This window comes from Quercus robur, chromosome 4 (genome assembly GCF_932294415.1).
Source record: "Quercus robur chromosome 4, dhQueRobu3.1, whole genome shotgun sequence".
Taxonomy (NCBI): Eukaryota; Viridiplantae; Streptophyta; class Magnoliopsida; order Fagales; family Fagaceae; genus Quercus; species Quercus robur.
Window position 1 is genome coordinate 51,896,165 of NC_065537.1, and position 27,172 is coordinate 51,923,336.

A 27,172-nucleotide genomic window follows, 5' to 3' on the forward strand; every position below is an offset into this window, starting at 1 on the left:
AAGAGTGAGAGTTGAGAAAGAAAATGAGTCATAGAGGAGAGAGAAAGAATAGAATGGATTAAAAAAACAAAGACAATAGTCTACAGTGCCATCATAAAAGTAGGATAGCACTATAGCAGAATTGTAAAATTTTTTACAATTCTAAGTTTTTACAATTCCGAATGGTGGAGGTTTTTGAGAGACAAATGCTAAATAGAGTCAACATATGGCATTTACCATTCCCATTGTGAATGCTCATATTGTTTAAAATGTGAAACAATATACCTTAATCATAGGGACAAAAGATAAAAAGAAAGAGGAAGGAGGGAATCATCATGACATAGAAAGCAACCCATAATTATAGTCAAAACTGAAAGTAGTGTCATCCTCGCATCTTCTTCATTAAACAGCTAGAAAGCAATCGTCTAAAACCAAAAGATTTGCCATGACCAACAAGTTAACAAAAAAGTAATGGTATTTCTTTTTTATCTGTTCATACTAGTTTTGGAAGTTTGGTAAACTTTTTTTACAACAACTATAAAGTCGCTTTTATTTATTTATTTATTTATTGAATACCACAACTAGAAAGTTATGTTTACTCTAACGTTTCATATCATATATCATATAATTTAGATTCTATATAATGAAAGTTAGGTCGAAAATGATGGATGCACCAAATGGATATATATATATATATATATATATATATATTTCAAATCTCCCAAATGGGAGACGATAAAGTCAATGCTTCTCTGACTTCCTCAAAGGCATCCTCCTCTAATTAACAAGCTAGAAGAACTGATCCCAACCCATATCTCAGTTCACTATACCAAGATTCCTAAGACCCTTAGAGCACTAGAATTCAAGGATGTAAAAATGTGTCTATTTTGCATCTTCAAAACCTACTTTATTTATTTTACTATCCTATTTTACAATTCACCCAACACCACAATTTCTATTTTTACATACAACTCATTAGAATAATATAAACTATACCAACAAATAATATAAAAAATTATCTCTCTCTCTCCTACTCACCGTCTCTCTTCACCGTAGCCATTTTTTTTTATATACCCATACCCATTCATGTATTCACCACAGCAAAACAACCCACAACCATAGCCACCATGGCACCACCACCACCACCAACAAACACCCACAGAAAATAACCACCACCATCAAACACCCACTACGATCAAACTCCAACCATCAAACACCCACCACCATATACCCACCATCAAACACCCGTTACCACCAATACCCACCATCAAACACCCACACCAAATACCCACCATCAAATATCCACCACCATCAAACTCCAACCACCATATACCCACCATCAAACACCCACCAACACAACAATACCCACAAGATCAAATATATATATATATATATAGAGAGAGAGAGAGAGAGAGAGAGAGAGAGAGAGAGAGAGAGAAGAAATGGAAGTTTGAGAATATTCATCGACCACCACATTCATCGCCACCAAACCGTGAGTGTTGGTGGTGATGGAGAGAGAAAATGAGAGAGGGATGTTTGAGAATAAAGAGAGAGAGGGGAGAGAAGAAAGAAAGAAGAAAGAAAAAAAATTTAATCTAACAACCTGCTATAGTAAGGTTGTATGTTTACAACCATACTATTCATAGTTGCCAATTTTTTTTAGAAATACCAACCCGGATGAAGCATCATTTTGGCTTATGAGGATGAAAAAATTTTCCCTCACAAAAGTTAAAATTGAATAGTACTACCGACAAGTCAAGCCAAAAATAGTAACACTATTTGAAATAGTACCCTACAAGTTATTATTTATGAACAGTTTATCTTTCACATCAAATCTAATCTCATTACAAAGAGTAAAGATTTGTAGTCAGTTAAAATTGTTTACTACAGTTAAAAGAATCTGCTTTCGGTGCAAAGCGGTTTTGTAGTCAGGAATCTCTGGCACCCAGAAGCAAAATAGTCTAGCAGTTAGGAATCCCCAGCACCCCAAGACAAAATAGTCTAGCGGTTAGGAATCCCAAGCATAATGAAGCATGAAAAGTCTATATAAGTTAACATTTTTTAGAAAAAGAAGACATAACTCATTCCACGACCTCATTCTAATATCCCATATGAGTTGATAACCTTCTTAGCAAATTTATATTTTATTTTTTCTATTGAGCATTGAGTTCAAGTCTCGTAGTTACCTTAAACTTGTAAGTGTTTCAAGTTAATTTAGTTATTTCAAGTTTGCATTTAAAGACATTTCAATTTATATTCCAAGTTATATTAAATTTGTTTATGCGTTTATAACTATATTATATTCAGCATTTATTCTTGCATACTTCTTTACTTCACTAATGGTCTCAGAGCCAAGTTGTCAAAATATGTCAAGTTAGATAGAAAGGTGAAACATTTATACTAGGATTAAGGATTTTTGTTCCCTTAATTTTGATAACTCTCTAGAATTTTAAATTCTCAACATTTATTCATGCCAACAAAACAAAATATTTTTTAAAAATGAATAAAATATCTCCCATTTTTAATGTAATTTAGGGTTCAACATTCAAGCATATAAATGAAATAATGATAGAGAATGTATATAAAAAAAAAGGAACATTAAAATAATATTTATAATTAAAGCAAAGAAAAAATAATATAGAATAAAGTTAACATATTTATATTTTATGCAAAAAAACACATATGATAACAAAAGTAATATATTTATTAAAATTTTTAAATAATTGTGAAATTTGGTGCATAAATAATCTAATTTATGTATATTAATGATTATTAACTGTTGCATTCAATGCATTTTATTGAGACTACCATTAAAATTAAGATTATCAAGTAAAATCTATCATCAGGAGTAGACGTTATAAGTTGAAAATTCTCTCGACAAAGAAAAAATCCAAAACTAATTCGTATAGTGCACACACTTGATCAAAAGAAAAAGAGATCATAGAGGTAAATTTTATTTAATTTTTTTTTTTTTGGCGTGTTTGGCTTAGACAAAATTTTATAATCATGAAGGTTTAAAGAGGAAGGTATAATTGGAATGCAGGATGTCGAGATTGCTTAGAGGCTATGGTGACAATTGTGAAGGTTTACATGATTACAACATGCATATATAGAGGTTTTACGACATTTTTATGGTTTTCACATATTGTCTTTCTCTTTATCTATTTATACTATTTTTAGAGGTTTGGTAAACTTGTTTTACTACTATTAGAAGGTTGTTGTTTTTTGGTTTTGATTTTTATTTTTATTTATAAATAGTACAACTAGAAAGTTGTGTTTACTATAAAGTTTCATAGCATATATCATATAGTTTAGATTCTTTATAATTAAAGTTATGTTTTTTTTTTTTTTTTTTTGATAATCAATAAAAGTTATGTTTCGAAAATGATATTTGCACCATATATATATATATATTATACTTTCAAATGTAAAACAATATACCCTTAATCATGTTGACAAAAAATAAAAAGAAAGAGGAAGGAAGGAATCATCGTGACATAGAATAAACAACCTATAATTATGATCAAAACTGAAAAGCAATGTCATCCTCACCTCTTATGCATTAAATAGTTGTAAAGCAACCGTTTGAAACTAGAGCAGTATTTCTCTTTATCTATTTACACTAATTTTGGAGGTTTGGTAAAATTGTTTTACTATTACTAGAAAGTTGTTGTTTTTTGGATTTTGGAATATTGCAACTACAAAGTTGTCTCTCTCTATATATATATATATATTATATTATGGCAAGTAATTACATTCCTGTTATGTTTAGTGGCATGTTATAAATAATTAAAAAATAAAAAATAATTTTCTCTTACTAAAACTCAATTAACAAATTTCAAGGATTTTGGAATACTATTTAAACTACAGTTAAATACCAAAAAAATTTAAGAAATTAAAAAAATTCATTATTTATTTTTAATAAATTTATTAATAAAAATCCAGTAAAACAAGATATGTTTTTTTTATTTTATTTATTTATATTTAAAATTTATGCGAAAATAATTATATTATCAAAATATTTTTCTTATTTACACTTGATTTTTGATTGATATGTAATTTGTAGATCGTACAGTACTGTTACTTTTTAATTTTTAAAACTCTTAAGTAGAGTAGAGTTGACAGGAAATTAGTCTAATTTTTGACAAATTCCCTTTCACTCCTCTTCCTACAATCCAAATAAACCATTAAGAGGCCGTTTGGATTGTGCGTTTTGTGCGTTTCAGTTTCAGCGTTTTTTTTTTTTTTTTTTTTCAGCGCATGAACAGTAAAACCACATGAAGTTACTGGGTAGAGACAAAAATCACTGTTCATGTACTGTAGCAGCATTGTTCACACATCGTAGTAGCACTGTTCACGCATTAAAAAATATTAAAAATGGTCCCACGGTACTATTCATACATTTAAAAATTATTTTGCTACAGTATTTTCAGTTTTCAATTTCAGTAACAATAAGTTCAATCCAAACGGACCCTAAATAATACTCCCTCCGTCCCACTTTGTTTGTCCTCTATTTCATTTAAGGATGTCCCAAAATAATGTCCTGTTTCTAAAAATAAAGGTTATTAATTTACTAATGTTCCTATTATAGCCCTATTAATTTACTAATTCAATTTTTTGATAAATTTATTTAAGGGTAGTTTTAGAAACTTATACATTTTTAAAAGGTAGACAAGATAATAAATGATGTTCCTTTAAAAAATTTGACTTTTCAAACAGGACAAACAAAATGGGACAGAGGGAGTAGTACTTTACAAGATAATTACATAAATGACCGTAAATAGGGTGAAATGAATCTCATAAAAAACAAAGGAAAAAAGAAGGAGTAAAACCTCTAAATCCTAAAAGAAAAAAAAAGAGAGAGAAAAGAATAGAAGGTAGTGCTTTATTTAGTATGCACCCACGTGGACAAAGGTATCACAAAAATCCCATGAACCCACCAATCAGCAAAATCCAAAAGTTTCAATGTGGAATTGTGGAGGGAAGACGAAGAGGCGGCAAATGGCAAAACTCTTTTTTATATTTTTTTTCCCCGAAAACCCTCCCCCACTCCCCCCTTAATTCCCGATTCCCAATCCCCGACTCCAAATTCTTATCTCCTCAATCCTCATCTCATCACTTTCTTTCTTTTAGTTTTCCCTCACTTCTCTCTTCTCTCCGCATTACCTAAAACAATTTCCACAAGCAACAAACAAACAAACAACTCTCAGTAACTCTGCCTCCACTACTTCACTCCAAATTCAAACAAACAGGTATACTTTCTGAGTTTCATCCAAAACTCTCTTTCTCAAACCCTAGCTCTTGTTTTTCTTTCGTGATTCTGTTTTTGCTTGGTTTTTTTTTTTCTCTCTGTTTGGTTGCTCAGAAAACGAAGCGAATTTAAAACTTAAAAGATTTAAAAGATAGAGTGATCAAATTATGGAGGAAGAAAAAAAAAATAGTTGATCGTGTTTAAAGTTGTTTTTTGATGAAATTGAAAGGGTTTTAGATCTAGAATGAGCAAAATGTTCATCGATTCGTACTTGAGCTGGTTCAGTAGAGGAATTTAGAAGATTGGGACTAATCAAATTGTTGATCGCTTTGTACTTGAATTAATTCAGTAAGATTCGAGGTTTTAGTAATAGTAATAGTTGTGTTCCCTCATTTTACTCAAGAGCCAAACAGAGGATTACGGAGTGTGCTTCTTGTTGAATTTTTTTTGGATTGAGTTTGTTCTATATTGTGGTGCTGTTTTGTTAATATATCTGATGATGTGTCTTGATGGCGGTTTTCACCGTTATTGGTTGGTTTGCTTTGTATGGAAGGTGCTTGTGTTTGTTGCACGTTTTGCCTAATGGTGTGGATTGATTGTTGTCGGGTTGTTATGATACTATAATAATGAAAGGTTCTTTTATTCCTAGGAATGTGATTCGGTGAATCTAAGATTCTAGGGATCTTCTAGTTGAATTTTGGATTGATTTTGTTCAATTATGTGGTGCTACTTTGTTGATTTACCTGATGATGTGTCTTGATTGCGGTTTTGACTGTTTTTGTTTGGTTTGCTTTGAATGGAAGGTGTGCATGATTGTTGCGTGTTTTCCTTAGTGGTGTAGATTGATTGTTGTCGGGTTGTTACGAGACTGTAATAATGAAAGAATATTCTATTCCTAGGAATGTGATTCGGTGAATCTAAGATTTTAGGGATCCAAGATTCCACAAACCAAACAAATGCTTGTATTTGAATTTTGGATTGATTTTGTTCTATTTTGTGGTGCCGCTTTGATAATTTATCTGATGATGTGTCTTGATGGCAGTTTTGACCATTTTAGTTTGGTTTGCTTTGTATGGAAGGTGTGCTTGTTTGTTGCGCGTTTTGTTTAATGGCGTAGATTGATTGTTGTCAAGTATGAGACTGTAATAATGAAACAATCTTTTATTCCTAGGAATGTAATTTGGTGAATCTAAGATTCTAGGGATCCAAGATTCCACAAACCAAACGGCTTCAAAGAGAATGGAATGACTTTGATTAAGTTACTTAAGAGTACAATTCCCACCAAGTTTTGTCTAGAAGCAATTAGTTGGTAATTTTTTGTCTTTTAATGCCAATAGCCCTGTAGCTCAACTGGCAACTTGTGACGTTTCCAATAGAGACATTTTGGGTTCAAATTCCCCTTCCCCCAACTTTGAATTATCAATTTTTTTGTTGTTGTTGTTGTTGTTTAATGATTAATCTGTGTCTTGCATTCAATTTATGGAGGATGAATGCTAGCAGAAATTGGCAAGTCTTCGGATACTTTTGACTTGTTCTTATTGTCATTATTTGAGATACAATATTTGTTTGATTTCCAGTGAAGTTTGTGGATGGAATTTATGTAGGTTAGTAAATACATCATGCAGGTAGTTTCAAAAGGAATAATGGTCCTTGGACATACATGATCCGTGTGGATGGTTTAGAGAATTCATTTTAAGGTTTTAACTAAAACAAATTAAAGATGCTGGGGATGGATATAGGAGAGAGGTGCTTGTTAGCTTACTAGGCATATGGGCATTTGGTAATTAAAGGTGTGCGGTGTATTATAGGTTCGAATTCATTTGGTCAAGATTTATGAAGCACAATTTGGTAACACCAAGTTTTATCTAGAAACAATTGGGTGGTAATTTTTTCTTTCTTTTAATGATTAGTTTTTGTCTTGCATTCGATTTATGGACGATGGATGCAAGCAGAAATTTGCAAGTAAGGCTTTGGATGCTTTTGACTTGTTCTTATTCTCTTTCTTTGAGATACACTATTTGTTTGAGTTCCAGTGAATTCGTGGATAGAATTTATATAGGGTAGTAAGTACTTTTTCATGCAGGTACTTTCAATAGGTAAATAATGGTCTGTGGCAGGCATGATCCATGTGGATGGTTAGAGAATTCATTTTAAGGTTTAAAGTAAAACAAATTAAAGATTCTGAGAAGGGATATTGGTAAGAGGTGGTTGCTAGCTTACTTGGCATATGGAAATTTGGTAATTAAAGGTGTGCGGTTTCTTATAGGTTTGTATTCATTTGGTCAAGATTTTTGAAGAATATGACATTCGCTAATAAGGTACTGCAGGTATTATAGATTCACTACCTAATAAGTTATTTGACCTTTTTAATTAATTCTTCTCTAAAGGTACTGCTAGTGATCAACAAAAAAGCAGTTTACCGTAAAAATTTTCTGTAGAGGATTATCATGTTAGATTTGCCCAATAATCAACCCCCCAGTAACTTATAATTGTAGGGGGCTGAGATTGATCAAATGCTGAAATTCTCAACTATGTCATCCTTTTTTATTACTTTGCATGGAACAAAAAGTTATTTGGTAAATGATACTTGTTAGAAAAAAAAAAATATTGGTAGGACAAACATATCCAAAGTTTTCATTTTAAGAGGAAACAAAAAATTCAATAAGTTCCCTAAAATGTTGACGAGGATCACTAATTATTTGCATAAATGTTGGTGAGTTTGCTAGTTTACGCAATAAACCTGTTTAATTGAAATTTATTTGAATTGAAATGTCAATTGTAAAGTTATATTATTTTTCCAATAATTTTGTGCGCATGGATGGGTAAGATTTCTTTCTAATTACAAATAGTGTTAAAAAGTTCCAAAATTTATTACTAATTAAGTGTCAATTTTGATTGTGCAGTTCCAAAATAGTTTTTAACATTTTGTTAATCATGGGATAATTATTATTAGCTTACTGAAAAGTTGACTGTAGGGTGTAGACGTTGACCTGTAACCTGTGTAATAAATGACGTAGGCTGTGAAGAGGGAAAAGAAGCAAGACCATATTTAGTTAGAATATGTAATAGGGATCTCCATAACAGACATGGAGATCAGACACATGAACTATATGAAGGTTGAAGGTTAAAATTTTGTCTTTTTTCCGTTTATGTTCTCAAATTTCAATTCAAGAACAAATAAATGAATCTGGTTTTTATACTATTGAATTTTTTAAACCGTAGACTTTTGGAGATACCAATAACAAACCCCCGTTTTCCAAAAAAAGAAGAAGGGAATATTGTACTTATCCAAAAAAGGGAATGTGATGTTAGAGTGGTCTAATTGCATTCAAGCCATGTTTTAGTCATTTCCAACATGTAATTGACATTAGAATTTAAACTTCTACTCTTGGATACCTACTGAAAAAATTTAAAGCTTCTACTCTTGAAACATTCAAATGTGTTTGAAAAGTTTATTTGAGGCATGACTACTGCATGTCAAGGTCGAGTTGGGCAGATGTCTAAGGCATAGTTTAATTTTTAATTTTAATATATTTTATATGTTTTTTTGTTGTTGCATGTGTATGTACTTGTTTATAAGTTACTTCTTTTATTGTTTAAAAAACTCAGTAGTAATTTAAAGCTTGAGCAAGGAAACAAGTTGGTGTTTCAAATGTCTACAGCTCAGGTTTTCATATTGTATGCTGAATGTTCAAATTTTTTCTAGTCCATTAATGAAATAAGAAACGATGTTAAATATGCGACTCAAACCTGTATCAGTTTCACTCATGATATGTTAGGTTAGGTTGAGTAACTTACCAATAATAAAAGGTTTAAATTAGTTGTTCTGGTTTAGCTAAGATGTTTAACAAAATATTTTGCTTCATGCATTGCATTGATATGGATGCAACGACTTTCTTAAAATTTTCATAGAGAAGTTTGAGGAAATAAAATGTGCCTCTTAATTAAACTGAGTATATCTTTTAGGTTTTGATATTTGACTTAGATTTTTTAAATTCTAAAAATTTTGCTTGCAGTTATAAATTCTTCAAATGACATTAAAATGTCTATGACAATACAACTCAAAAGATTATAATTTTTAGGATACATCTTGCCCAAATATTTGAACATTTCCAAGAACTGAATATATTTTTGGAAATTCTGTGCAATATTGTGTTTTTTTTATAATTACTATTTCTCTAGAAGAAAAATGAAATGTTATTTGACAATTCTTTGATATTTTTTTCTTGTATTTTGATCTTTCTGGTTAATGATGCTTTCTTTCTTGATGTGCAAGTTTGTGGTGCATCAACTTTAGAATTTGTAAGAATTTAACAAAAAATGAAGTATGCTATATGAATTTTTTTATTATAAAAAATTCTTATCGCACCTGTACCTTATGTTGTCACGTTTCCATAACTATGTTTCTAGATCTTGCCATGTTTACAAATTATTTTGTGCTTTTCATGTATTTAACCTTCATGGAAATATATAAAAGGTATTGAACTTGATTGATTGAGAATGTTGGGAATATTCAAGGTTTTAATCATTAAGGTAGCAGAAGGGCAGTGGTCAGTTGCTGACCATGATTTGTGATGTAGGATCTTCAAGAATTCAACCCTCAAATAGATTTTTTGATGAGTTCTTGAATAAGAGTTGATGTTTAGGGGTTTTAGGTTAGAAAAGGTTGAATCTTGATGACTGTCTGGGGTTGAAAGGGGGTAGAACAAGAAATACATTGAATAAAACACTAAGCAATCACACCTAGGATTTCCTAAGCAATCACATAGGTAGAAAACAATCACACCCTCAAAGCTTAAAATAAGCTGCTGGAATTTTATTAGAATCAATATTATTATGTATATTTTTTACTAAAATAAAGCCTTTATATAGACTATTGTTAAATCCTTTCCTAGAAGGCCATATCTAGTACACAAAGCTCCCACTTTTGTGTGTGTATAACTTACTAATCCAAAAAAGAAAAGAAAAAGAAAAGCATGGTAGTTCTGAAACTTGTGTATAATGAAGGTTAAAAAAATAGTTGCATCGGTTGAAAAGCTTCTGCAGTGTGGAGAAGTTTAATCTGCATACTCTCTTTTAGAAAAATCTGAATTATTATATTGATTAAGATGAAAGTCTTAAATGGCTATTAAAAACTGATTTTTTTTAGTGCCAATTAGCTTAGTGGCACAGCATACTCTCCTTTTACTAGGAGAACCCGGGTTCGAGTCCTCCTTCCTCCGTCGTTGTAACTATTGACTTATAAAAAAGGGTTCTTGTTAGTACAGGGAAAACCTGGATCTTGTGGAAGATTTGAAATAAATTGATAAGGATTGTGAGCTAGAAGTATTCATTGATGAGGTCGCCAAATTTGTGATTGGATCAATACAAGGTTAGAAAACAAAAATCACGGGTGCCTTATTAGGTGGTGATGACTAATTGATTATGTATAAGTGATAATAGGTTTGCTCTATTAGACAACCATTTAATATTATTTGAGATTTGCAGATTAAGAAAATTATTCTTAAGTTGCTCATGTGATTTTTATAACCATTCCAAATATGCTTGTCCTTGTAGTTGCTTAGTTGATCGATAAAAAGCAAGTTGTTAATGTTGCAAGTTTGATTGAATAGGAAGTACATGAAATTGTTATAACGAGGAAATGAGGTTTACAAGAACACTTTTTTTTTTTAAATAAAAAAATCTTTGAAAAATTATGGTACTATGTGTATATTTCTTCATTTTAAGGCTTTAGAGTTATTGATTAGAAAATATTAACGAACATTTCAAAGTCATGCTTCAATTTGAACCCTTTTTCCCCTCACAAAATGTCTAAATATAGCTCTCCTAGATTATTAAGTTTTAAAAGATGTGAATATTCCCCCACCCCCCCACCCCCAAGATTCTTTATAGCCTCTTTTGCAGTTGGGTGTCTCTTGTTTGTTCTACCCTTGATTGTTTACTAATTCACAGAGTATTTATTTATTTATTTTAAAATGAATAGAATCAGAACTAGTATGCACTATCTTCTATTTAGGGTTCAGAATATAGAAGCCAAGATGAATTCTTTTAAGTAGATGCATGAAAGCATGAAATGAAGTGAGAGTGTCATCTATGGTTGAAGACTCTGCCTTATGGTAAATAATTAGTCAGGATACAGGTTTGCCACAATATTATAAGAAGAAATAAAACTCATTGTATGAATTTTTTTATAAGACTTGGAGCCTAATGTCTCATCTTGTTTAGATGGTTGTTAACCATTAATTTTGAGTTTTTTACCTTAATAGTCTTTAAAATAGTAGAAAGGATGATGCGGTGTATGTTTTACATATAACATGGGTGATAATTTCATTAGCTTTCAATGGATCGTCAGATGTATGAGCTTTACATCTTGGTGGATTTGGTAGAATGATTAGTATGCACCATAAATTAATTTTTTCTTCCTGAATTCTTAAAGTATTACAGGGATAGGTCCCAGTGGTATGGCTTCAAATGAACACAGAAAGCTTTAATAGATATTCCTCGGCTTCCAATTCCAGATGCCTTATCCTTAAAGTAATAAAGGGAAGATGGTAACAGATTTTCCCCATCCATTGTGTTAGGTAAGATCATGATTCAAGCATTATGTTTTTCCTATCTTCAAGCATATCGCATTATCATTGAGGGATATTGTAGCTAAGCTTTGCTTGAAAATTCTTGTTACTATACGCACACACACAAAGCCCTCCTTGTGCCTAATCTTTTTATATTGGATCCAATTAATTATCTTCTTTACCTGACTCCAAAATTTAGGGATTAAGGTTTGGTTGTTGTATCTGATTAATTATACAAAAAGGGATATTCAAAATTGTATAAATTACCGTGACATTGTGAAACTTTGGGAGAAAGTGGTTGAACATTGTTTAAGACATGAAACAACAATATCAGAGAATCAATTTGGTTTTATGTATTAGCTTTATGTCAGGACAATTTGCCATGGAAGCTATTTTCTAACTTAGACATCTAATGAAAAAATACAGGGAGGTTTATAAAGATCTTCATATGGTTTTTGTTGATCTAGAGAAAGCATATGATAGGGTCCCTAAAGAGGTTTTGTGGTGGGTTTTTGGAAAAGTAAGGAGTTCCTCTAAAATTTAGTTAAGAATAAGTATGACATAGTTGTAACTAGTGTGAGAACAAGTGAAGGCATTTCAAGTGAGTTTTTTATCACTATAGGCTTGCATCAAGGATCAACATGAAGTTTATCTTTTTGCAATAGTGATGGATGAACTCACTAACTTGATTTAAGAGGAAGTCTCATAGTGTTTTTTTTTGAAGATGATATGGTTTTAGTGGATGAAACTAGAAGTATAGTTAATGCGAAGTTAGAAATTTGGTGAGACACTTTATAATCTAAAGGCTTTTGATTAAGTAAGATTAAAACAGGGCATATAGAATAGAATGTAAATTTAGTAAAAGTAGAAACAATGATGATGGGGCAATAAGACTTAATGGTCAAGAGATACAAAAAAGTGAGAGCTTTTGATATCTTAGATCAATAATTCATATAGATGGAGAGGTCGAAGAGGATGTGAATCATAGGATTAGATTAAGGTGGATGAAGTGGAGAAGCACATTAAGAGTATTGTGTGAAGTTAAGGAAAATTTTATAAGATTACTATATGACTAGCTATGCTCTATTGTATAGAATGTTGGGTTGTTAAAAAACAACATGTCCATGAAATGAATGTAGCTGAAATAAGAATGTTAAGATGGATAAGTGAAAATAAATGGATAGATGAGATTTGAAATGTTTTGCTAAAAGATAGAGGTGACTTTTATTGATGAAAATATGATGGAGGGTTGCTTGAGATAGTTTGGTCATGTTTAGAGGAGAGTCGAGAGTGATTAATGCGCTAGTAAGAAATAGTGAGTTGATTCAAGTCGGGGGAATGAAAAAAGGTAAAGGAATATAAAAAATAACTTTTGTAAAAGTAGTTAAAAAGGATATGTTAATTAAAAAAAAAATAGACTTTGACTTTGGGTGAAATAGAATTGAGGAAAAGAATACATGTGGCTGATTGAGGCTTTTTTTTTATCGTTTGATGTTGGTCATATGAGTAGAAGAGTTGCAGTAATGCCTTTAAACCCATCTACTGGTTAGACTATATCATCTAGAATTTTTTTTGATTGTCTACTTGATAAAGACTTGATCTGCAGTGATCTTTTGATTGTCCACATGTATATTTCTTCCTAATCCAAAAAGAGTGAATAATTGCATATCATTTTAGGATGTTTGAGTTGGTTATTTTACCGATGGGCTCTAACCCAGGTAGATGGTGGGTTTGTGGGCTCAAGATCCATTGTTAATTTACCAATTAAAAAAAAAAATGTTTGACTGAGTTATATTCTGTTGAACTTTATAATAGAACTGGTGGTCTATTTTAGCTAGATATGAGTTATTTAAATAGAAGCAATTATTTACTTCTGTTTTTTCTCAGTTATGTATATTTTGGTAAATTTAAGGGTTTATTTTTTCCCCAAATGAAGGTGGGTGGAAATCTTAGTACATGGGAAGTAGACAAAAGCATCCCCATTCAAAAAATTAAAGGGGAAAACAGCAAAATTAACTAATGAAAAGAAGAATAATGATTAATTCTTGAAAGAAGACAGAAATGAGATCTGCAAATAACCAACAACCAAGCAAATAACAGATAAAGATCATCTTGAGCTTATGAATGGGGATGTCAATGCACATTAAGCCCAGTGGTTCATCTTGCAAATTAAAAACTATACTCCTAGAACCCATCCTCCAGCTTTTATTCAGTTTCTGTTGGTAATGTCAATTCTTGATTGGCAATGTTGATTGATTACTAGATACTCACTGGCTTTGTTATATAGTTTGTACTTTTCCTTACCTTCATTGTTGTGTTTTCCTCTCATAGAATTATTAAAACTTGGGTTTGAACTAGTTTGCCAGATAATGTGCTGTTGTAAACCCAGGATATTGTATCTGCGTCAGCTTCTTGGTCATAACATAGGAACTTTGCATCGTGTGCTGATATGTCTGGTGTCTAAAATATTTTAGTCATCTTTGGTGGACTCCAAAATGTGGGCTTGAGAATTGTTCTCTAAAATATTTTTCATGTGGTTTTAATCATCCAGGAAAAGAAATTAACACGTGGTTCTGTTAGCTGTGATGTTGATAAGTTTCATCAGCTGTCCAAAATCCAAAAGCATTTGTGTTGCTAAATTACGTTGGAAAGTTTTGTTGTTGCACACTCATGCATTACACATTCGTTCTCACGATTAATGATTTATCTTTTTATTGATAACTAAAGGTGAGTTCTACTAGGTAATTTTTTTTATTGAGAGTGACATTGGCTAATTTTTGAAGAATGGCTCTGTTTTGAGCAAGAATGAAATAATGATCATAATTTCAAATTACATTTTTTTTTGTCAGAGGATCTAACACTGACTTGAAAATTTCTGTTGCCTGGCTAACTTGGAGCAACTGCATCTTATGTTAGAAGAAGAATTGAATGGACAACAATCTGTTAGTAAATGATCTTCCTTCTCTCTCAGTCAGCAACATTTTTGTTTTGTTCCAACAACCTCGGTTTGTACCTTCTGCAGGTAATCATCTCTGCATCATGGCCAGTTTATCTTTTGTTCTCATTTTTTGTTTTGACCAACTTACTTGCTGGGTAGTGCAATCTGGCCTTTAGAGGTCGCGGTGCTCGTGTTTTTTGGTCAAATCCTCTCACACAAACAAATCCTGCAAATAAATTTTCTTAAGATTAGGAAGTGAAACATGGTTGAATATTGGTATCTTATAAACAAGTAGGAACTGATGCTAATCCTTGAATGATATGAACAGAACAACCCTGCCATAAAGAATTTAAGTTGACACCTTGCTATGTAGTGCAATTTCACATGTATTCTGACAACAATCAACCGTTTGAATACCACAGTTTTGGCCATTTGGGATGGTCTATGCTTAAAGAAGTCAATTATTTATGTCATCTGCACATGGAAATATTGAAGATTTTCCTTTTCTTTTTTTCTTTTTTTTTGGGGTGTTTTTTTTTTTTGGGGGGGGGGGGGGGTCATTAAGCAATTATACACATTTTTCTTGTGGTGGGAAAATTATATGGATATTTGATCTTTTAGATTTTGGAAGAATATGTATGATAAGTTGCCAGCACTCTGAAAGTAGAAAATGTGGCTCATAGAGTATTTCTTATGTGTTTCATGATGATTGATAGACCAACTAGGCAGTGTAGATTACACATTCCAACCATTTAAGCATTATAATACATTTTTTTATTGGTAGGGTTAGTGTTGGTCTTGGGTTCAAATCTTTTGAAGCATTTCCTTTTATTTTTTATTTTTTTTCACTCATATTTTTATGGGGACTCATTTGACTCCTATTGGGTTGGTTAATGTTCTCTCATATGTCTTTTATTACATTTTCTGGTAAATTTATCACAGTTTGGATATGCATAATATTCTTAGACAGGCACGATGAATTAGACTAGGCCTTAAATACAAATCCTCAGTCAACCACTTAGGTGGTGTAAGTCTATCCATGTCAACTATGTTTTGTCTTTTAAACTAGAAGAGCAATTCACCTATCCTGTCATAGTGAGCTACTATTATGTATTATATTGTTATTGATATCTCAATATAGTACTCACAAATCTCTCTATCTCTCTCTCTCTTACACACATACACCCACTCATTTTACCTTGCTTAATTAGTTACATAAAATTAGGTCTAAAACTGACCATCCTGAAGAAAAAAAAAAACAGAAGGGTTTAAAACTGATTTACAAACTTCTTATACCCTTTGGTTTCTTGCAAATTTGAAATAAAGGTTATTTATAATTTCCAGGAATTTATATGATCCATTCCTCGATATAATATTTTATATGTTTGAGCAAGTGGTATTTGGAAAAGTGAAGTGCATTTTTGTGAAGTTAAAAGTGTCTTTGTATTGTTTCTTCTTATTTCTTGTAATATGTGCATGGCATAAGATGTTCTCTACAAAAGCAGATAATGTGAGGTGAATAAATGAAGTTAGAATTCCATACCTTTCCAAAAGCAGTATTGAATTCCCTCAGTTGATAGGCCTGATAGACATTTTCTGTAAGCTTCCTTTTTGTTTAAATAGGGATAGCTATGTAGTAAATACTTGTATATAAATATTCTCTTACCTTTGAAAATTGTTGATACAGAGGTTCCAAAGTATACAGTCCGTCTTGGCAAATTCCATATCCATGATCTTGGAACATCAATTGGATTCTGGCTAGATTCATTATCTGCAAATACCTGCATGATAGTAGAATTTTTGGTTTGAAAACCATGAAATTAATGGTTTAAAATTTTTTACTAACATGAAGGGGACCAAACTATAAATAGTTCTCCCATCTCATGAGGGTAAGACTGCTTTTGATCAGTTCGATAGGATGTGGTACAGGTTTCTGACACTCACAAGGTCAGGCTGGTAGTATTTCCAGCTGTGCTCCAGAACTAGTACAGTGAGCATATTGTTTTAATAAACTTACCTCATTAACTTGAAAGTAGGTACCGTTGAGTGGAAAGCTTCCTCTCATTGCTGTTCTGCATGGTATCTGTATTGACACAATGTAAACATCAGTAAACAATTAGAAATTAGAAATTGTCTATCATGTTTACTGATTTATTTTCCTAAATTAATGATTATCTATGTTATCATTAGAAGGAGTTCACTCACCAGCAGTGTCCCTCTGACTGTTTGTGCATTAGCTTCTCTTACACTATTGCATGAAAAACATGTCTTCTCATTGCACAATTTGTTAGGTTCTTGTGATCCACACGTTCTTTCAGGTGGTTGAATTGAATTTGCAGTTTCCCCTAGTTACAAATTTTGCAAATATGATTCAAATTAGATGCTAAAAATGTTACACCTTATTTTGGTGACAGTAATATTGACTGGTCCTGGTCACCCCTTCTCTTTATCTTTAGCTCTGACTGTGTTGATATATTAATATCTTTTTTATTTATTTATGAGCATGTTGATATATTAATATCTGTAGCATATTAATTACATTGGATGATCTCAATAGCAACTCAAGGCATTTATGTTTTGTGCTTACCTGGTGTCCATATAGCAAGAAGGTATGGGCTTGGATCATCGGGTTCTCGTCTGTCCATCTGCATTTTTTTGGTAATGCTTAAATAAAACCAAGTTTTCTAGTTAAAGGTAGCTTAATAATTCTAGATTTTAGAGATTTACTAACCCCCTCCAAGAGTGGATGTGAATCTGGAAGTTCATACCTGCATCATTTCAGGATGGAAGTTGTCAGACTGCATCATGCAGACTTATATTTATTATCACAATATATATTATTTTTTACTTATTTGAAAGACCGAGGGTCTTTCCTACTAGGGTTAGAGTTATCTTATATTTGATTAGAAGCTGCAAGTTTCTGCTAGCAATATTCAATGATTATGATGTAATATTCAAGAGATATGGATTTCGATAGCTTTGTTCAAATTGGATTTCAGTTCAGGAGGATCAATTTGAACTGTATCCAATCCAGCTCAACCCAGTTACTTGGATTTAAGATTTTGAGAAGATATCTACTTACACTTGGTGCTCTGTTCGTAGCCGACTCACATTCTTCAGTTTGGGTGTAGGGATAGAAGGATTTATGGCAACCAAAGCCTTGGACATGTCAACTTCTTGAAGTTCCATGTTCTCTTGCATGTAATTTTGAAGATTCGTTGTGAACTCTTTAATGTTGAGTTTGATGATAGGAATTTCATCAGGATCCTCATAGAATGCATCCTCAATGTCGCTTTCTGTTGCCTCTATGCATTCTTGTTCTGGTGTTGCTGGTTCTTCAATGATTGGCTCGCATGTGCGGCTTTCATATCCTGTTATTGGCTCGCATGTGCGGCTTTCATATCCTGTTACTTTCAGTGAGTTGTTCTCAGGTGGAGGTAATTGCATGGGGTTGATGACTACTGCAGGGTTTCTCTCGGTTGCAATGGGAACAGATGAACTCACAATACTCTTCTCTTCTGGCCCTGGCAGGGCAAGCCTTGCACTGCACAAAATAGGGCTTTTTGTCAGTTTCATTAAGAGAATATGTGACTCATATATATGGGAAGATGAGCTAGAGGTCTTGAGAAGAAAGCGTTTCGTTCCATTAAGAGTATATGCCATTCATGCATGTGGGAAGTTTAGTTGGGTGGTATTGAGAACAATGGTCTTTCTTTTTTCTCTGCCTTCAATTTTCTGATAAGGTGACTTGCATTTTGTTCTTCTAGATTTTCTTCATTTTTTTGCCTTTTTGTTCACATGCCTTAATTACTTAAAGGTTTTAAATTTCATCTGGGGTCATATCACAAAAGAATTAATTACTTCTTGTTTATAGGACTAGGAGCCACTGGTAGTTATTTATTATTATTATTTTTGATAATTTGATAGTTGGGGGAGGGGATTTGAACCCTGAACGTCTCTATTAGAAGTATTAGGAAGTGCTAGTTGAGTTACAAGGCTTTTAGCTATTATTAATTTATAATTATAAATATTATTGGGCCCTTGTGAATTAAATACTAATTTATATATTTTAAGGCATTGTAGTTGTCAAATCATTGAGGCTTGAATATTTTTTTATGGAGAATACTAGTAGTTCTGATGAATTGTCGTAAGATTATATGCCTTCATGATGGTGGCAGTAGCGATAGCAATAGGACAGATTTTGGAATGCAAACCTTGCGAAAGCACTTGCAAAGTGTCTGCACTCTCCTCTCATTGGACAAGCATTGCAATTTGGTTTACTTTTTGTGCAGAAAACCTGCATAGATATCAAAGCATGTGACAAATTTTTTCCTTTTCTTTAGTTGGTAATTACAAATATTCTGTTGAATGCAACAGCATATGAAAACTGTATGTTGCTACATACCTTTCCAAAAGTAATCAACTGGTAGTGCAGTTCATACCTGTTGTAGCAATGGTTTCTTTGTCAGTAATAGCAATTATTTTATCCTAATTATTTGTGTGAAAATACTTGCATAATAAAAATTGATGAGAGAGGATGCTAGGTTACAGTGTTCGTTGATCAAGTTTGCATAATCTTGGCCACAAATATTTTTGAATTGACTCCAGCATTGGATACCTGTGTAGGATTTTGATTATCATTTCTGAACAATGGAAGGATTTAGTTATCGTTAAATGGCATATGTACTTACAGTTCTAGGAGGTGTAACTGAAGTGACTCAGGCAAGGGTTGGAGAGGAACCCAGCCCAATCGAACTGCTATCCTTCCAACATTAGTGTCAACCTTTATGAAAACATTAATTAATATGTTAATTGACAGATATTCTTCACCCCTTATACACGGGAAGTAGATTTAATATAAATCTTACTGGAAAAGCAAGATGATGGAGTGTTAAAAGCCGCACACACTCTACACTTTTCAACCCGAGCCCTCGTATGCTTAACAGATAATCCCTGCAAGAAAAAATGACAATTTATTTTTATTACAATTAGATGCAGTACAGTATTTTTTCCAGACTTGGACCACTTTGTGTTTCGTAAAGCATTGTTAACTTAGTGGTGGTAGCATGTAATATTTTAGAAGTGAGGCGGTTATGGAATGGCTCACTTTGCTTTATCAGGGGGAACATCTCTTAACCATTCCAGATCGATACTTCCATGATCACTAACCACTCGGTTTAGGAATGCCTGCAATATTTTGAAACCAGTGTTACTAATAAAAAATTGTGAAACCATTGTTACTTTTTTTGGGTAAAGAATAAATTGTGTGTTAAATAATGCTGTATTTGTGAAGCTGCTTGAAGCTGATAATTGCAAAAAAGAAAGCTTTGAAGACTAGTTTAGAATGTGTACCTTGATTCGTTCTGCTAGCATATTATTCATCCCCCGCTCTTTTATAGCGTTAGATATCTCAAGAACATTTGCACATCTTACTGCTTCATAGTCCAGTGAGTCAAGTGCATCTCTGCTTCTTTCGTTGTTCCTACTATTGGCTGGCACTTGCATTCTTAAACTGTCCCAGTCGAATGTACTTTTTTTCTCGTTCTCCACCTTTCCTTTTTTTGCTTTTGAAATTTTTGCATTTGTTCCACTATATGCTTGAACAGAAGAATAAGCTTGCCCATTTGAATTTGGTTCAAACAATCCATTTTCCAAGTGTATTTGCTTATTTACTACAGAGTTTCTCTCCTCTGCAGTTTCAGTGAGTTTAGGGACACTTAGGACATGCTGCATGGCATTATTCTGGCTTTTAGCCAGTGCATCAGCAGGTTGTACAGGTTCTGTAAATGATGGGGTTTGCAATTGAAGGGCCTTCATATCATGTTGATGGTTGTGGCAGGATGGTTGATTATGTACAGTGTGTAGTACTGGTTGAGAAATACTTTCTTGTTGCTCTGAGTGGTTGCTTAATGGTACATATGGGCCCATTCTTGGGGTATCTTGACACTGCAATTGCCCATTCTGTTGCACTGTGTTTTTAGCTCTGCTTCTTTCTTGTACTTTGGTCCTAAAGCCTTTGCCATTTGCATCTTTTGCAGTTGAAGACCAGGGGGATATGCTTTCCTCACTCAATGCTTCAAAATCCTCTACTTCAGGTACTCTAGTGTCTGGGATCATGTGCGAATGGTAGTTATCTGAAGCAGCCACTTGTACTTGCATTTGTAAATTGTCAGGATTGTTTGGATAAGTAAATGCAGAAGGTCCATTGGAATCATCTCTGTCCAATCTTGACATTTTCTGGCCATGCTCTATATATTCGGACTGCTTATGCCCATACCTGGATCCCTCATCCATAAGTGGACAACTGTTTTCATGGCTGTAAAATTCCTGGAATGTGGTCTTCTCCATCTGTAGAAGATTTGTTAAAGTTGGAAAATAAACCTCACTGTGTTTGCCCCCATTTATAAAATCTTCTGCTTCTGAATTGGAGCCTGAGGAGGATCTTAGTCCTCCAGTGCCTTGAATGATTGAGGAATCAAAAGAATCTTGTGATGATATGACTTCTTCCTCCATGCTCTGACTATGTGCATCCATTAGGCTCCTCCTTTCTATTCCTGTGGTTTCATTGTCTCTTTGATGCTCTGTTAATTCATGGTGTGCCATATAGCTTCCATTGTAGATTGTTTGACTTGATACCTTTTCAAGACATCTGGTGGTGTCATCTTGATTTATAATGCAGACTTCTGATTCCTCAACTAGTGTATCTGTCCCAATGTTGTCGCATGTCCTGTTGTTGCTTGTTGACTTGAGAGGAAATCGTGCTGCCAGAGACATGAAGGCAGAACTGCAAAGAGAAGGGAAGAAATCATTAACATCGTTTACTCTTCATGGGAAATTTGGTTGTGAAATTATGTGAAAATAATAAATTACCTTGAAAGATGGTCTGAAACATTTTGGGTAAGGAAGACTCCTATCACTGAGTCAACAACTGATCCTTTCCATCGCGAGAAGCGTCTATCTCCTGTGAAGCGTGTCATTTTATTTTATGATTAATATCATCTACTTGGATAACTTTCTATGTAAGTAGTTGATTTTCTTAGTTGGTTCACATTAGATATAATATTTGTCATATAGAAACTTTTAGCAAACTTTCTGATGACTTTAATTTGAGCTCTACTACATTAAATCTATGCCTTCTTTGTTAATTTTTTTCTTAATTATTATTTTTTTATTGATTTAAATTTCTATGTGCCAGTTCTGTTCTCATCTTTCATTATTATTATTTTTTAAACTGAGTTAGATTTACATTTTCCATGCATAGTACACTTTCTTCATCATTGGTTCTCTGTTTGCCTCTTCTACATAACACCTACCAAATTTTTTATTAGTTGCAAATTTGCCATTTGGTAAGTATTTTATTTAGAGAATTTATTCTAAAAGAAAAACTCATTCTCTCAATTTCTGCAATTCAGTGATGGTTTTTTTTATCCAATTGTTTCCCATATTATTCTTTGTTTCTTAATATTTGATCTTTTGAACTTCATATAGTGACTTTCTAGTTTTGTAATACTCTGTGTTTATTCATACATCTCTTTCTGGTTTTGTTCTGATGTGTCAACTCTTTTATGTTTTCAGTTAGCTCTGCTATTAAATAATTTTAAGAGCATGCCATAATAAAAAATTCAAAAGGGATCTGACTATCTTGAGGTTGAAATATGTGAATTGCAGAAGACTTGATTATGATTTGAAGTGAGAGGCTAAAATTGTTAGGACTGTACCTTGAACAAGGTGCATTCTTGCAATAAATGAGTCAGCTCGGCCACGAAAAACTTTCCTTTCCTCTTCCCACCATTTCTCCTTCCCCTTGTCAGTTCCGTCAAGGCCTTCGGTTCCTTCTTTACCCATCAAAAGATTCCAAAGTCTATTTGTTTCTGGGTCAAGGTCTACTTTAGGCCGTGGCTTACGTTTCTTCAAAAATTCAACCTCTCCATATGGAACAAGTGCACCATCTCCTTTGTATAGGACAAGTGCTTTATGCTCTTGCCCTATCAATTTGTTGCTTCCCTCGTTAAGATGAAGACCCTCCATTTTATATGTTATCTCATCAATAGGTGTGTGGTATGCTGGTGGACCTATAAACATCAAGAGGTTATCAATATAGTGAGCGGAAAACATACTAATATATTACATGGAATCTTACAAAATGCTACAGTAAATTTTTTTATAATATGGAAATTACCTTGTATTTTTGCTGAGGATTTCTGAAGATCATAATTGGCATCTGGGTTTTTCAGCTTTTTATTTCTTCTAGCTGACTTCACACTGGAAGTTTGGAGTAACTGTCCATTCTCCAGTTCAGGAACTTGTTTGGGGGGGGATTGCTGGTGCAGGTTATGATCCTGAATGTCAGCTAGGGAAGGAAAGCTTTGGACCAGAGTTAGGCTGTTGGTCTCTCCCATCCTTTCTGTGTGTGAATGCAGTTCAGATGAAAACTGTTGCATTGGCAGAAAGTTTCTGGCAGCCATGGAGTGATTGGTCCTGTCAATGGTAAATTTGTTTACCTCACTTAATCTCAATGCAATTTCGTTACTTTCTAAGTAGGAGTTCAAAATTTCATGGTTCATTTTTGTAGTACTGTCATTTGCATTGGTATCATGCCCATGTTTTGCCCTAACTTTTCCCCAACCATCTTCAACTGCTGTAACACAATGCATTCCAGAGATGTTTTTATGGAATCCACTCTCAATTTTCTTCTTTTTGTGGCTTTCTGAAAAACCCGTGCTAACAATGCAACCATTTCTGTGACGTTCATGCACTTGAGATATCTTTTGGCACAACAATGAGCCCATTGGGTTTTTGATACTGGGATTCATGTGCTCCGTAGTGTGAGAATGTTGTCTCTTGTACCCCCTTGCTGCACTCAAATTGGATTGAAAATTTTGTTCTGGTTGAGGGGTGGACATTGCTTTCTCAATGCTTTCACGGTTAGTTTTCGCTTGAAAGACAACTTGGTCCATTCCTTCTGCATGAATTTGTTGCTGTATGGGAGTGAATCCATTTCTGCACCTGTTCTGGGTGGGATAAGTATATCCCTTTTCTACATTTCTCTCAATGGCACGTAAATCTTCTATTTGCCGGTCTTTTGTTGTAGCTAATTGGGCTACACTTGCTCGCCATTCTTGCAGTGATCTACAGTCAGTCTGTAACGGATTCATGGAAGGGGTTAGGTTGCTTATGGTTCCAGGTGGCTGGTATTCTACCATTAATTCATTCCGTTGGTCTATCTGCACAGCTGACTTCACACTATATGTTCCAGAGCACAATTGTGTAGCTTGAGTGTCTGAATTCAAAATGAAGGTCCTTTGATTTCTATGCTGCAAATCTTGCTGACCATCTACTTTGCCCTGGCTTTCATCTCTGGTATTCTCCAAGTCAAAATTTAAAACTCTTCTGCATGATTTTACTGCAGTTCCATCTTTAGGATCTGTCGTCCCCCTTGTAGCATCTGCATGTTCAGTTATTGGTTCTTTCTGAACATTCTTACGTACATATTTTCTCTTTCCTGTTGGGTTCTCTGCAGTAGCTTTTGGAGTTGCAGGCTTCCTAGTTCTTTTGGGTTTGCCTTCAGTGATTACCTTGGGCCTGTGTTTTCTTCGTCTTGGTGGTTTCTGTTGAGGTGTCTTGTTCAGATCAATGCCTAAATCTCCCTTCTCAGAATCTTTGTTTTCCTGGTGTAGTGTAGAAATGGCAGCAGGTGACGAGTCTACAATGCTCTGCAGGAGTTCATCACTATGTTGCTGAGGTACCTGGTTTTCTGTTGATGTGACTAAAGTCTCCTTGTCTTTCTCATAACTTGAGATTTCATTTCTTGTGAAGTCCAATGTTGCAGAAAGCTGGTTGTTCTCCAACTTGCTGACTTGATCTGGTGTTAATGTTATTGGTCTGAACTGGAGGGTGTCGGTAACACCAGAGACACCATCTGATTCTTTTGGTGGAGAATTCAGATCATAGTACGGTTGGTGTGGTACAAGGAATCCATCTGTAGTGAAAAATCATTTTTGTTGTTTTCAATTGGTTGCTTAATGAAAAGCAAATTAACAATGAAAGAAACATTTTGCAAATCCAATGGAGATGAAGTTATTCTTTCTTTTGACATTGCAATAAACTATTTTGTTTCTTATAGCATTTGCTTTGATTACAGCAAGCATCAGTCATGTCATTGATTCTTTTGGCATATTAAAAAGAAAAAATAGCAGCATGATTAAAATGCCCTTTGCTTTCCTGATTGCCACTTGACAACCACAAAACAAATCAAGTGTTTTTCATTTTATAATGACAACTGAGATGAATGTTTTGTATCATCATAGTGGTTGTGACGCTTTGATGCCAAATGGATTGTTCTTTTTCAATTGCATTATAAGTAACAAAAAATCACAATGATTTATATTATTTCAATTTTTATTTATATTACCCCAAAAGCAAAAGAATTGTCAAACATAAATTGAACTGGAAGTACTTTATTTATTTATTTATTTATTTTTTTATGAGAAATTATAGGGTAAATGTTAAAATACTTCTGCAGAAATGATTCAATTTTCATATCGTATAAATAATCCCCATGAAGCAAGCAGTCATCTATTGTGAATCTGTATCATTGATGTGGAAATATACTTAGAAAAAAAAAAGTTTTGATGTAGAAATACAAGTACCCGACTACATGCTTAATGAAAGATTTGGGATTAAGAGCTACTGCAAGAAATTGACTGATTTATTTCCACATGGCATCAAATGTTGATCTGGTCTTTTTACTTTATTTATTTTTTTAATAATTTTTTCCCACTTCATATACTATTTTTTCATCACTGAGGAATGAGCAAAAAAAAAAAAAAAAAAAAAAAAATCATAAAAACGATCTTCTTTGAATAATTTATATTTGGCAGTCTTAATTAAAGGAGAGAGAAGAAATCACTTACTCAGAGGAATCTGGGAGAAGCTGTCAACGTTGCTCACTGGCTTTGAACCAGAGTAGTGATTTTGATTGCTGAGAAACAAGCTACCCAGATATGAATCTCTTCCATTTTCAACTTGAGCATGCATATTCGGAATCAGAGGTGTATTTGCCAAATTACTCAAGGGGGTATAACCAGAGTGGTGATTCTGGTTGTTGAGAAACAGAGTACCAGAGTGATTCTGTCTCTGGTTGCAGTCAACTTGAGAACGCGAATTTGGAATCAGAGGTCTATCTGAGGCAATGTTTACACTTCTGTTGAGGCCTCTGTTTGCAGTGGCTAGAAAATCTGCATTCTGCATTAGCAGAAGCTGTGTTATTGGGTTAGTCTTCCAACCAGTGGTGTCATTATCAAAGGTCTGAGTATAGGGGCTTACAATGTGATCAATCATCCGGGTTTTCTCAGCCAAGCCTCCTTCATAGCCATAGCATCCTCCATTCTGAACTACCTGTCCAATTGGGTTCAAATTTTGCACGAACCCATTGCAATTCTGCACCTCTCCGGCCAGATGCCAATTTGGTGTCCCCAGTTGGTTCCCGAGCCGGTCGACTGGGATCGGATGAGATCTTGTTGGAATTGGCTTCTCTGGTGTCACAGGTATCCATGAATCCACAAATTGAAGTTGCTTATCAGGTGGAATCAAAACTCCTCCTCTAAAATTCATTCTCGTCCCCTTGGAATTCCTGCACAATTCTTCCACTTCTCTGTTCTTCTTAACTCAAATCCTCTTAGCAGCTAAAAAATTGCTGCTAAGCGCCAAAACCCTGACAGCCCTTGTTTTGTTTTTTCCCATTTGCCTGAATTCTACTCTTCCAAAGCCCCCAAACACATTTCTCTCTCATACAACCTTCACCTGACACTGAAAATGCATCCAGACAGCGAAAGATTAATGGGAAAAATAAATAAATAAAATTTCCTTCCGGATAAAAAGAGCCAAAAAGGTGAAAAACAATAGCATCTTTGTTATAAACGCTGGAGAAATCAATATGTTTCCCAGATAAATCTCCAACAAGTGAAGCCAGCTATATCTTACTCAATGAAAAAAAAAAACATGGAAGCATGAGAGGAAACATAATAAAGAAAGCAGAAGTGGTATGTGTTTGATGGATAACAACAATTCTGATTTTGAGTAGTAAATTGGGTAAACTTAATCCGGTTTAAATGGCTAGGATCATGGGGGCAAAAAAAAGGCTTTAACAAAATCTTGAAAGAATCTTGTTGTGATATGGAAGAAGTATAACAACTTATTTGGTCTTGGTCAATATGCATGAATTAAACATGAAAATGAAAATGGTTATAATATATTTGTTGAGCTCACCGGCCGATCTGGCAGTGAGTCTGGTAGCCGGAGTTGGGGTCCCTCTGAGCTGAGTCAATGCCGGAAAATAATCCCGTCAGTCTCTAATGGAGAAAGAGAGATAGAGAGAGAGAGAGAGAGGAGAGAGAGAAAGTAGAGAGAGAGAGAAAGGAAAAGGGGCAGCAA

General features: G+C 33.7%; 1 protein-coding gene and 1 long non-coding RNA gene across 5 annotated transcripts; one reads left to right on the plus strand and one right to left on the minus strand.

The window, feature by feature from the left end:
* Positions 1–5,030: 5,030 nt before the first annotated feature.
* LOC126722919 (uncharacterized) lies at positions 5,031–24,827 on the plus strand. 2 transcript variants are annotated; one of them, XR_007654068.1, is made up of 5 exons: positions 5,031–5,231; positions 11,667–11,811; positions 20,779–23,227; positions 23,866–24,100; positions 24,261–24,827. It is a non-coding gene; the product is annotated as an uncharacterized LOC126722919 (long non-coding RNA). The 2 variants fall into 2 exon arrangements; XR_007654069.1 differs by having other exon boundaries at positions 11,675–11,811.
* Positions 14,577–27,172, minus strand: LOC126722918 (transcriptional activator DEMETER). 3 transcript variants are annotated; one of them, XM_050426078.1, is made up of 21 exons: positions 27,008–27,172; positions 26,066–26,548; positions 25,654–25,984; positions 22,920–24,719; positions 22,459–22,812; positions 21,611–21,701; positions 20,093–21,524; positions 19,848–19,927; positions 19,609–19,693; positions 19,432–19,523; positions 19,290–19,358; positions 19,146–19,182; positions 18,955–19,037; positions 17,823–18,284; positions 17,472–17,508; positions 17,328–17,385; positions 16,946–17,085; positions 16,758–16,823; positions 16,407–16,521; positions 16,284–16,322; positions 14,577–14,966 (listed from the first exon to the last, which is right to left on the minus strand). In XM_050426078.1, the coding sequence occupies exons 2-21, from the start codon at positions 26,351–26,353 to the stop codon at positions 14,851–14,853; spliced, it is 5,775 nt and encodes a 1,924-aa protein (XP_050282035.1). In that variant the 5' UTR covers positions 26,354–26,548; positions 27,008–27,172; the 3' UTR covers positions 14,577–14,850. The 3 variants fall into 3 exon arrangements, with proteins under 3 accessions (XP_050282035.1, XP_050282034.1, XP_050282033.1); XM_050426077.1 differs by having other exon boundaries at positions 25,654–25,999; XM_050426076.1 differs by having other exon boundaries at positions 25,654–26,548.